We start from the raw sequence: 12,732 nt of genomic DNA, 5'->3' as shown, positions 1-12,732 counted from the left end.
CTTCAGTAGTTGCAGCACGCAGGCTCAGTAGTTGTGACTCATGGGCTCTAGAGTGCAGACTCAGTAGTTGTTCTGCAGCATGTGGGATCTTCCCGGCCCAGGGATCGAACCCGTGTCCCCTGCATTGGCAGGCGGATTCTTAACCACTGCACCATCAGAAAAATCCCAGCATTTCCTTTGTTTTTAAAGCTGAATGATATTCCTGTGTATATTCTACATTTTGTCTATCAATCAACTCATCCATTGATGGACATTTGAGTTGCTTCCACCTTTTGATTGTTGTGAATAATGTTGCTATGAATATGGGTATACAAATATTTCTTTGAGGATATGTACTCACATCCTCATCAGCATCTCTTATTTTCTGTCTTATTTATTTATTTATTAAAATTAATTAATTTATTTATTGGCTGCATTGGGTCTTCATTGCTGTGGGTGGGCTTTCTCTAGCTGTGGGGAGTGGGGGCTACTCAGTTGCAGTGCGCAAGCTTCTCACTGTGGTGGCTTCTCTTGTTGTGAAGCATGGGCTCTAGGCACGTGGGCTTCAGTAGTTGTGGCACATGGGCTTAGGTGCTCCATGGCATGTGGGATCTTCCTGGACCAGGGATCAGAACCCGTGTCCCCTGCATTGGCAGGTGGATTCTTAACCACTGTGCCACCAGGCAAGTCCCTTGTTCATATATTTTTATCCATTCTAACAATCTGTCTTTTAATTTGTGCCTTTCAATGTTTGCATTTAATATAATTATTGGTATATTTGTATATAAGTGTGCCATTTCACTATTTCCGTTTTTTTTGGTTGTTGTTGTTTCTCATTCTGTTTTCTCTCTCCTGCTCTCTTTTGAAATATGTGAAACATTTTAGTATTCCATTTTAATTTATCTTGTATGTTTTTGAGTATAACTCAGTATAGAATTTTAAGTAGTGGCTTTAGGGTTGTAATATACAAATTGAACTTATCACAGTCTACTGGTATGAGTATTTTCCCACTAACAGTGGCATGTAGAAACCCTACCATGTAAATCTTATTACTCTCTACCTTTTATGGTATGCTTGTTTTAAATGTTACCTCTATATACAATGAACCATCCATCAAATCGTGTTATAATTTTTTGATTTCTATTGATCAAACAACTCAACAGGAGAATAGTATGTTTTCCATTTATGTCACTCTTTTTTCATTCCTGGTGTTCCAGATTTCCTTTTGTCATCATTTTCTTTTTGTCTGAATAACTTATATTAATAATTCATTTAGATCCTATCTCCTGTGACAGATTATCTTAGTTTTTCTTAAACTGGGAGTGTTGTGATTGCACTCTAATTCCTGAGATATATTTTTATTAGATGTAGAATTTTAGATCAAATATTCTTTCTTTGTGCACTTTAAAATGTTCCACTTCCTTCTGGCCTCCATAGTTTCTAATTAGAAATCATATATTTCTTGATATTTTCAAGAATGTCTTTACTTTTTAAAAATTGGATTATGATATTTCTGGGTGTGGATGTATTTGATTTTTTTTTTCTGTTTTCTGTTCACTAAGGCACTTGAACCTATTAGGTTTACATCTTTTGCCATATTGAGGGTTTTTAGCCATTGTTTCTTCAAATATTTTTTGACTTCTGCACTCTCTCCTCTACTGGTGGTACTACTATGACCCAACTATGAGATCTTTTGATTTTGTCCCACAGGTCCTTGAGGCTTTGTTCATTCTTTTTCAATTTATTTTTTCTATGTTCTTCAGATAGAAAAAAATTTATTGATCTCTCTTCAAGTTCACTTACCCTTCCCTTTGTCATTTCCATTCTGCTGTTGAGCCCACCAGTGAGTTTAAATTTTTGATTATTATAAATATATTTTTTATTCTAAAATACCATTTGATTTTTTACATTTTCAATTTATTTGGTAAGACTTCTGTTAATTTCAAGAGTGTTCATGATTGTTAGAGCATTTTTATGATAGCTGCTTTAAAGTCCTTATTAGATAATCCCAACATCTATGTCATCTGGATTTTGGTATCTGAGGATCTTTTCTCTTTGGAATTTAGATTTTTCCTGGTTTGGCTTGCTGAATAAATTTGGGTTATATCCTGGATATTTTAAATATTATGTTATGAGTATCTTGTTCCTTTTGAAACTTTTTAAGTAGGTAGTTGATTTATTTATATTTAGAACACACATCCTGGTCCTCTTTTGTGAGCTGTGGTTTGAATACCAATTTTGTTTATAAAGCCTTCACAGTGCTATTCTAGTCTGCCCCACTTACACTTAATCACTACTCACAGTATACAGTTGAAACTAGAGCAGTGTTCCACACTATTGTTCAGTTTTAATTCTGGTCATTTTCATACATGAACAAAATGAGGATGAGTCTAGGACTTCATATAAAGTTTTAAAAGCTCTTCCCCAGGTCTGTCCTCTCTCAAACTCCCTGCACAGTTCAGTTGGGAAGGTGAGTGGTATTATCTCTTTGTTGGAGTTGGCTTAGTGTAGGACAGGTTAGCTCACAGAATTCCACCTCATATTCTTAAATTAGTTGATAGGGCTGTTCAATCTTTTATATTTTACTGATTTTCCTCTATTTGTTCCATTAGTTGAGGAGGGGAATGTTGAAATATCTGAATATATTTGTAAATCTGTCTATTCCTCAGTTCTGACAGATTTTGTTTCATGTATTTTCAAAGGTCTGTTTTTGAGTGTTCTACTCTTTAGGATTTTATGCCTTCTTGATAAATTTATCTCATTAACATTATAAAAGTACTGTCTTCATCCCTTTAAATTCTTTAAAATCTACTTGGTTTGATATTAATATGTCTACTTGATCTTTCATTTACTTAATGTTAGCACAGTATATCTTTTTCTGTCTTTTTACTTTTAACTTGTTCATGTCTTCATAGTTTAAATGAATTTTTTGTGTAGCACATGGTTAGGTATTTCTCTTTTATCCAGTCTGAAAATCTCTACTGTTTAATTAGGTGTTTAGACTGTTTGTATTTAGTGTTATTGCTGATATGGTTAGGTTTAAATTGATCATCTTTCTATTTGTTTTCCATTCCTCCCATATGTTCTTTTTTTATTCTTTAAATTTTTGATTATTTTTTATTCAATTTAACTTTGTTTTCTTTTTAGCTGTAACTCTCAGTTGTGTCATTTTCATGGTAGCTTTAGGTTTATATTATACATGTTTGCCATTTTATGATATATTTTGCTTCTTCACAATATATTGGTATGATTTTTGCTTTAAAAAACCAATTAAATATCTAAAGAATATTTTCCCAATGTACTTCTCATTTCCTCTTCTCTTTATTCCTTGTATAGATCCAGATTCATCTTATATCTTCTTATATATTCCTTCTGCCTGATGGTTTCCCTTTAATATTTTTGGTAGTGCTGTTCTTCTGTTGACAATACTTTCAACTTTTGTATGTCTGGCAAGGTCTTTATTTTGCTTTCATTTTTGAAAAATACTTAGATTGTGTTAAGCATTCTAAGGTAATGTTTTTCCTTGAGTACTTGAATATCTGATCTACTGTCTTGTTGCTTCCAATCACATGGGAGTTTCTGCCCATCTGTATATGTGTCATTTTTTTGAAGATTCTTTTTAAGATTTCTTTTTATTTTAACTAGTTTTCAGGAATTTGACTATGGTACGCTTTGGTCTAGTTTTTTTTCATGTTTCTTGTGCTTGCATTTCCTGGAGCTTTTTGTATCTGTAGGTTTATAGTTGGTCAAATTTTTAAAAATTTTGTCTTTTTATATCTCTACATATTTCTTATGCCCTCTGTCTCTCTCCATTCCCTCAGGGACTCTAATTACATGTACATTAGGCTATCTGAATGTGTCCCACAGCTCATTGATACTTCACTCATTTTTTTTTTTTTAATTTTTTTTGGGGGGGTACACCAGGTTCAATCAACTGTTTTTATACACATATCCCCATATTCCCTCCCTTCCTTGACGCCCCCCACCTCGAGTCCCCCCCACCCTCCCTGCCCCAGTCCTCTAAGGCATCTTCCATCCTCGAGTTGGACTCCCTTTGTTATACAGCAACTTCCCACTGACTATTTTACAGTTGGTAGTATATATATGTCTGTGCTACTCTCTCGCTTCTTCTCAGTTTCCCCTTCACCCCCCGCCCCCTCCCATACCTCGAGTTCTCCAGTCCATTCTCTGTATCTGCTTCCTTGTTCTTGTCACTGAGTTCATCAGTACCATTTTTAGATTCCGTATATGTGAGTTAGCATACAATATTTGTCCTTCTCTTTCTGACTTACTTCACTATGTATGACAGATTGTAGTTCTATCCACCTCATTACATATAGCTCCATCTCATCCCTTTTTATAGCTGAGTAATATTCCATTGTATATATATGCCACATCTTCTGTATCCATTCATTTGTTGATGGGCATTTAGGTTGCTTCCATGTCCTGGCTATTGTAAAGAGTGCTGCAATAAACATTATGGTACAAGTTTCTTTTGGGATTATGGTTTTCTTTGGGTATATGCCCAGGAGTGGGATTACTGGATCATATGGTAGTTCTATTTGTAGTTTTTGAAGGAACCTCCAAATTGTTTTCCATAGTGGCTGTACCAGCTTACATTCCCACCAACAGTGCAGGAGAGTTCCCTTTTCTCTACACCCTCTCCAACATTTGTTGTTTCCAGACTTTGCTTCACTCATTTTTTGAAGTCTTTTGCATTTCATTTTGGATCATCTGTATTACTGTGTCTTCAAGTTCACTAATCTTTTCAGCAGTGCTTAATCTGATGTTAATCCAATCTAGTGTATTTTTCATTTTAATTACTTCTCTATGCTTCATGTTTCTAATTAACATATTTCATTTTCCTCTAGCTTACTAAGCAGATGGAATATAATCATAATAAGTTTAATATCCTTATCTACTAGTTCTATAAATTGCACATTTTTATGTCAGTTTGATTGATTTTTTTCTCCTCATCATGGGTCATATTTCTCCTTCTTTGCATGTTTCATATAACACTTATTTACTGCTGTGTAACAATATTACCACAACTCAATAGCTTATAAAAACACACATTTTTTTATTTCACACTTTTTGTGTGTTGAAGTCAGGCTTAGCTGGGTTTTCTGCAAGCCTGAAATCAAGGTATCACCCAGGGATATAGTCTTGTTGAGCCTCAACTAGGAGAAGAATCACTTTTAAGCTCATGTAGTTGTTGGTAGAATTCAGTTCCTTATGGTTGTAGAACTGAGTAGTTTAGTTTCTCTTTGGCTGTTGGCCAGAGGCTACCCGCAGCAACTTGCCATATGGTCCTCCTAAAATGGCCAACAGCATCATCAAATCTAGCTAGGGAGAGCACTTCAGAGTGAGACAAGTGCCATAATCCTATGTAACTATCACAGAAGTGACATTTCATCATTCTTATCACATTCTATCAGTTAAAATAAGTTGCATGACCCACTCACACAAGGGGAGTTCACATAGGAGTGTGAACACCAGAGGGCAGAGACGATAGGGCCAACTCTGAAGCTGACTGTCACACCTGGTAATTTTTAATTGCATGCCAGACGTGAATTTTACTTTATTGAGACTTGGATATTTCTGTATTCTATATTCCTCAGTTTTATTTTGATACTGAGTTAAATAATCTGGAAACAATATTATTTTTTGGGGTCTTGCTTTTAAATTTCTGTTAGGTAGAACAGAATTGCATTTATTCTAGGACAGTAAACAACTCATTTGGGGGCAACTTTGCTCCCAGAGGACATCTGGTAATGTCTGGGGACGTTTATACACTGGGAACTATTGCTACTTGCACCTAGTAGGTAGAGGCCAAGGATGCTGTTAAACATTCTATAATGCACAAGACATCCCCCCACAATGAAGCATTACTCCAAAATAGAAATAGCGGTGAGTGAGAAATCCTGATGTATGTGAAGCACTTAGGACAATACTTTGCACCGACTATGTTTTCAGTATACTGAGGTTAAGAAACCCAAGTCTAAGGCTAAATTTGGCTCAGTATTAACACAAAATCCTTATAGATAGTCTACCTATGACCTATAAATTATGTGGTTTTACACTTTGGCTGAGAGGAACAGGAACTATTTCTAGGCATATGTAAACTCTAGGTATTTTCCCCTCTGATCCTTAAAGTGGTTCTTTTCACTGCGCTGGGGCATTCCTCACACATATGTGCTGGTGAATACTAAGAAGACTCTAGGAGCACCTTCCAAAGATCTCTGGAACTCTGTCTCTGATTAACTCTGTTATTTGACAATGCAAACTCCAGTCACCTCGACTCCCATCCCTGTCTTCTCCCCTCAGGGACATTGCTGAGCTCTTACTCCAGTTAGCTGGGCAACTAAGTCGTATCTCATTTGTTTCTCTCTTCTCTAAGGGATTGCTGTCCTTAATTGCCTGGTCTTAAAAATCAACTTTTCACTTTACATAGATTATTCTTATTTTAGGTATACAACATAATGATTAATATATGTATATGATTACCACAATAAATTTAGGTAACACTTATCACCACACATAATTACAATTTGTGTTTGTGTGTGATGAGAACTTTTAAGATTTCCTCTTTTAGTAACTTTCAGTATACAATACTGTATTGTCAACTGTAGTCATTATCCTGTACATTACATTCCCAGGACATATTTATCTTATAACTGGAAATTTGTACCTATTAACCACCTTCACCCATCTCCCACCTCAAGCCTCTGGCAACCACCAATCTGTTCTCTGTAATTAATATAGATTTCTTTTTCTTAGATTTCACATGTAAGTGATATCATACAGTATTTATCTTTCTCTGTCTGACTCATTTCACTAAGCATAACACCCTCAAGGTCCATTCATGTTGTTGTAAATGGCAAGAGTTCCCTATTTTCTATGGCTATAATATTCCATTCTCTCTCTCTCTCTCTCTCTCCCATTGTTTCTAGCTGGAGGGTAAATCTGGTCCTGTCTGCCCCATCTAGGTCAAAAGGGGAAGCATTCCATTTCTCTGAGTTTTTGTTTTGTATTAGAAATTTTGTATGAAGGAACAGTAGAGATTGTGTCCTCCTATCTAAGGGTCTTGGCTGGTGCTTTGGTAGTAATTCATCACTTGTTTAAAATACAGGAACACAATTTCAAGTGATTTTTCTTTTAAAATATCATGGCTATTACATAAACAGTACATGTTAAAAAGCCAAAATGGACATGGAAAACATGACTCCCATTCATAAATCCCTGGGTTACTCACCCAGAGGTAAAATCTCTTAAAAGTTTAGTGTATTTTTATCTTACTCTTTCTTTCTCTGAGTGGACACTACACATCTACACACTCAAGTGTGGCTACCTGGTGCCGGGATCAACTCGGCGACTCGAGGTGAGTGACGGGTGCCGCAAGCTTGAAGAACACACAGACACAGACTGAAGAGAAAGATGGGACCGGGGGACTCAAGACCTCTAGGATCAAGAGCCTTGCTGATTGATCCCACGTTGCTTTTATTGAGTTCTCGGCATAGCCTAAGGGTCTAACACTCCCAGGTTAATCCCATAAACAATCAAAGGCCTCACATGACTGGGGGCAATGATCTTTGTTTGCCTCCTGGGTCCTGATTTGAGCTGGGCGTGGAAAGCAAAGCAGCCCTGGGGGCAGGAGACCTCTCTCAAAAGGATTAAGGGTCTGTGCCCCACCCGTGTTGGCCCCTCTGGACTGTGCCTGTCTTAGGTTGTTCCTCCCTTGAGGAATCTTACCCGTCTCTGGCTAACCAGTCATCCTCCAGGGCCAAACACGGTGATATAAGGAAGGCTCTATGCACCACCCCTGTTGGCCCCTCTGCGGCTGTGCCTGTCTTAGGTTGTTCCTCCTCTGAGGAATCTTACCCGTCTTTGGCTAACCAGCCATCCCTCAGGACCAAACAGGGTGATATTAGTCTCCACGCCCCGCACCCTCAGCTCCTCCACTGCTCAAGCAGGACATTCTGAATCCCATTGCTCGGCCCACATACTTCAACATTTTCAATGTTTCAAAAAGGTTCCAGAATGTCTTCCCACAACCTGGGAATTTTGGGTGTCATTTGTAAGTTACTTAACTTTACTGCCAACTTTCTTGTTTTGATTTTTTCATAGAAACTTGCTTAAAAGAGCTGATTTTTTCACTGATCCTTAGTAAATCTGTTATTTTAAAGTTCTTTATTCTTCTAATTAACATTTTATTTTCTCATATGGTTCCTTTGCATAACAAAGTGTATGCAAATTCATTTGTAAGGATATTGGAAAGCAATCCAATAACTAGACACCTTCATGTTTCTTTGTTTATTCAACAAACACTTTTAAGCACTTTCTATTTGCTAGCCAGAGACCAAAGACAGAACTTTAAAATTGAAATATGATAATTAAAATATATTACTTTAATAATATAGTAGGAAACATCTATTTTTAATAACCTCTGGAAACTAGTACCACTAATTTGGCTTTTTTACTAGCCTTTTAAATTAAAACTATCATCTTGTAACTTTAAACTTTGATCTGCCTTTGTTAAAACTTGAAATATCAAATGTCTGAATCCAATGACTTCTGATGAATTAGAGTCTATGAAACTCACTGCTAAAATTCTGTGAACTCTTTCTTGCCCATTATTTTTGTTTGAATTTTAGTGTCGACAGATGAGGACACTGAGGCACAGAGAGGTCAAGGAGCTGGTTTAAGGTCTTTCTGTTGCTAAGTGGAGGATTCAAACACAGGGAGTCTGCCTCTAGTCCATGCTTAAAAAGTGGCCTCTGAAACAAGGAGAAGCAGCATGATAGAGCAGGAGGAGCACAGAAAAGTTCTGCTGCTGCATGACTTTATAGAAGCAACTTAACCTCTCTGGGTCTGGTTTTCTGACCTGTAAAACTGGAAGGGTTTGGTTTAAATTAGGGATTGGCAAACTTTTCCTGTATAAGACAATATATATTTCACTCTCTGCAGACCATTCCACAACTATCAACTCTTCTGTTGTAGGATGAAAGCAGCCACAGACAATACAGAAATGAATAAGCACGGCTGTGTGCCAGCAAAGCTTTATTTACAAAAATATGAGGCTGACTGGATCTGCCCCCTGAGCTGTAGCTTGCCTGTTCCTGCTCTAATCTATAATTGAATTAAAGCTTATTTATTTTCTTCCAATATTTCCTGAGGTAGAGCATAATAACAAGAAAGGTGGTTCTTTTTTTGTTTTAAATTTTTATTTAAGCGTTTCTTGTGTTAGAACCATAACTGGTACGTTACTGGGGGAAAGATCTTTGGACTCAGAATTCTCATTTGGAATCACAGCACTGCGACTCACTATTCTGAGACTTGATTTCTTTGTAAAATGGGGATGATAATATTTAACCTATATAAGTTTTTGTGGGAATTAAATTAGATAATATTTGTGAATGCATTTTGAAAACTATGAATTGTTTTCATGATATTTGTTTTTATGTTAACTCTCCCACAGGAGTACCAGTTCATGATAGGACTCAGTAATGCTATGCTCTGGGCTTCCTATTTTGTCACATTCTTTTTGATGTTTTTAATTATCGTCTGTATACTGTGTGTGGTTTTATTTGTCAAGGCAAGTATCTAATTGAATGCAGCATGCTGCAGCTAAACTTTGAAAGGGATAAAATAATTGTGGGTGGGGGGCTATGTGGGTTTTAGGTTGCAGGAGAATACATGTGTTTTTCATTGATCCTGCTTGGAAATTCAGAAGCCGCTCAGGCTATCAGCAGACAAAAACCATAGACCTACCTATATGGGTAGCCCTTCTGTGAGAAATGAGTTATTTAGTTAACTTTCCATCTCACTGTTTCACTAGGGCTACTGAAATGTTTTAAGGATATTTTCTTTTGCCTCCTTGTTTTTCTGTGACACCATTTCCAGTGTGACTAAACTAGCTTCACAATTGTTTTGTAGATTGTACCTGAGGTAGTCCTCAAACACAGTGACCCATCTCTCATCTTTGTCTTTTTCCTGTGTTTTGTCATGGCCTTGGTAACCTTCGGCTTTCTAATTACCACATTCTTCAATAAAAGTGAGTCCAACTCTCCTTTCATGAAAAATTTTTAGTGTTTCAGTTGGCTAAAAGAAGATTTTATATTGTAGCTTCTTCTAAACTTTAGTTGCCACTTCATATAGAGCCTCTGCTTACATTCTAAATTTGCCTAAAAACATACATATCATATGCATGTGAAATGATTTGAGAGGAAGGGCAAAGATTAGTGAAAATTAATATAGCATAGAATGCATGTGAAAAGAGGATAAAAATCAACATAAGGGGACTTCCCTGGTGGCACAGTGGTTAAGAATCCACCTGCCAATGCAGGGGACACAGGCTCAAGCCCTGGTCTAGGAAGATCACACATGCCACGGAGCAACTAAGCCGGTGTACCACAACTACTGAGCATGTGCTCTAGAGCCTGCAAGCCACAACTACTGAAGCCCATGCTCCTAGAGCCCGTGCTCCTCAACAAGAGAAGCCACCATGATGAGAAGCCCGTGCACCACAATGAAGAGTAGCCCCCACTTGCCACAACTAGAGAAAGCCGATGCGCAGCAACGATGACCCAACGCAACCAAAAAAAAAAAAAAAAAAATCAACATAAGATCACATGTGACAGGAAAATATAAACTAAAATAGGGTCATACGAAAATATTTATTTATTCATTCACTCACTCGGTGAAGTCTTTGGATCACTTATCACATACCTGGAACAATGTCAAATATACCAAAAGCAAATTAGAATTTCTCTGTCCTGTCCTCCTTACAGGAGGAATGTGTGACTGGATAAATTTAAACTGGCCTAGTTAGGGAATTTGTAGAATTACTTCCCCAGTGGTCATTTTTCTGTTATCATTTATTTTAAAAATAAGTAAATTTATTTTTCAGAAAACCTTTTTTTTTTTGCTTTTATATTTTTCTTATATGCTGAACAATTAGAATGTTAGCTTCTTTCATTTAGGGCACATTTGTTTTATGGTAAAGAAATTTATATTTTTATCGTGTTCAGCAATAACACTGCTATCAGTTGGTTAGTTCTTACAAAGTATAGCATCATACCTACCACCTACCATAAAGCACAGGAAAACTATGGGTGGAGAGAATTATGTCAAAGTAAGAATCAAAGGGATATACCAAAGAGCAAAGTAGGTAAATACCTATGAATGACTCACTTGGCTAAAACAACCAGGATACTGATTAAATATTTTTAAAAATTCCTTATGTTTGTAAACATTGCTAAGGTGGCACAAAGACCAAAAACTAAGTGGGAGATGATTGAAAGCCAAAGCTAGCTTTTGCCTTGGGATTTTTCTTTTGAACATCAGAGATTTTGGGGTTTTCCTGACAGCAATTCAGGGAGCTAAAATAAGCCTAGATCCTGCCAAATGTGGAATATTTAAGAGGACACCACAAATAAAGATAGGACCTCAGAAACCCACCTTCATTGTAAGGGAGGATGAGAAATAAAGCTGCCACACAGAAGGAAAAGCAAGCTCTTACCTTACTTAAATTCACCAAAAAAAAGCTTGTGGTTTATGTGAGAAGGCCATCAGTAAATGAAATCAGCAGATAGAAATTTCAAGTTTTGTAGCAGAAAACTAGTGAATTACATAAAATTTTAAATTTCATAAGTTATATAAATGCTTCTTTATCTCTCTAGCCATCAATCAGCACCTAAATATTTGAAGGTTTTTCTTTGTTTTGTGTGATTCCTGTTTTGCTTGCCTTTTTTCCTAAGTCATAAAACTACATCTATTGTCTTGGGAATAATCTACATATGAGTTGGTATCTACTATTTTTCCATAGATGCCTTTCCATATTTATTTCCTTGATTATAAGTCCTCTAAATTTTTTATGGTGTGAAATATCATAAGTGCAAGAGTGTATATGCAATATAAATAAAAAAGTAATAAAATGAACACCCAGGTGCTCACATACCGCGTTAGAAAGCAAAAATTTGCTAGTACCAGAGGAATACTTTGTGTCCCTTCCTGGTAATAATAACCACTGTTCTGATTTTCTTTTCTTTGTAGCTTTACCACTTATATATCTATCACAAAATGATATATTGCTTAGTTTTATTAGTGAAATGACACTGTATTAATTTTATACAGTTCAGAATTATAATTTGTTTTGTCTATATAGTGGTGGATAACTGACTTCAGTTTTACTCTTGTGTATTATTCTACTGTACAATTATCAGTTTAGACTTGATGGATATTGGGTTGTTTTTAGTTAGATACTATTATGAATAATACTGATGTGAACATACTTGTATATGTCAGCTGGTGCAGATGTGCAAGAGTTTTTTCTGGAGCACATAGTTAGGAGTAGAATTTCTTATTCAGGTAGGGTATGTGAACATGTTACCTTACTAGGTTATGTCAAACTGTTTCCAAAGTGGTTGCACAATTTTGCAGTCCACTTAGCAGTAGAAAAATATTCCTATTGTTTAATATTTTTAAAATTTGTACCGTATTTTGTAGTGTGAAAGGTTTCTCATAGTACTTTTTATTTGTAATTCCCTAGTAACTATTCATGCTGATCATATTTTTGGGTTAATATGAACCATATGTGTGTTTCTCTATAATATGCCTGTTAGCATTTTTGACCACATTTTTATTCAGCTTATAGAAGTATGAGATATATATATATATGTATATGTGTATAGATATAAAATTCACCCACTAGTAAATTTATCAAGTTATACAACCATAATGAAGTCTCATTTT

General features: G+C 36.1%; 1 protein-coding gene across 1 annotated transcript in view; it reads left to right on the top strand.

Moving 5' to 3' along the window:
* LOC130861025 (phospholipid-transporting ATPase ABCA3-like) overlaps positions 1 to 12,732 on the top strand; it is a 216,268-nt gene that overhangs the window by 44,003 nt on the left and 159,533 nt on the right. Inside the window, exons 6-7 of the mRNA XM_057749529.1 lie at positions 9,458 to 9,574; positions 9,916 to 10,033. Of these exons, the coding sequence (XP_057605512.1) occupies positions 9,458 to 9,574; positions 9,916 to 10,033 (235 nt within the window). The remainder of the gene's footprint in view (positions 1 to 9,457; positions 9,575 to 9,915; positions 10,034 to 12,732) is intronic.

Source organism: Hippopotamus amphibius, chromosome 9, assembly GCF_030028045.1.
Source record: "Hippopotamus amphibius kiboko isolate mHipAmp2 chromosome 9, mHipAmp2.hap2, whole genome shotgun sequence".
NCBI classification, from domain to species: Eukaryota; Metazoa; Chordata; class Mammalia; order Artiodactyla; family Hippopotamidae; genus Hippopotamus; species Hippopotamus amphibius.
This window is presented reverse-complemented; position numbering and strand designations above follow the sequence as displayed.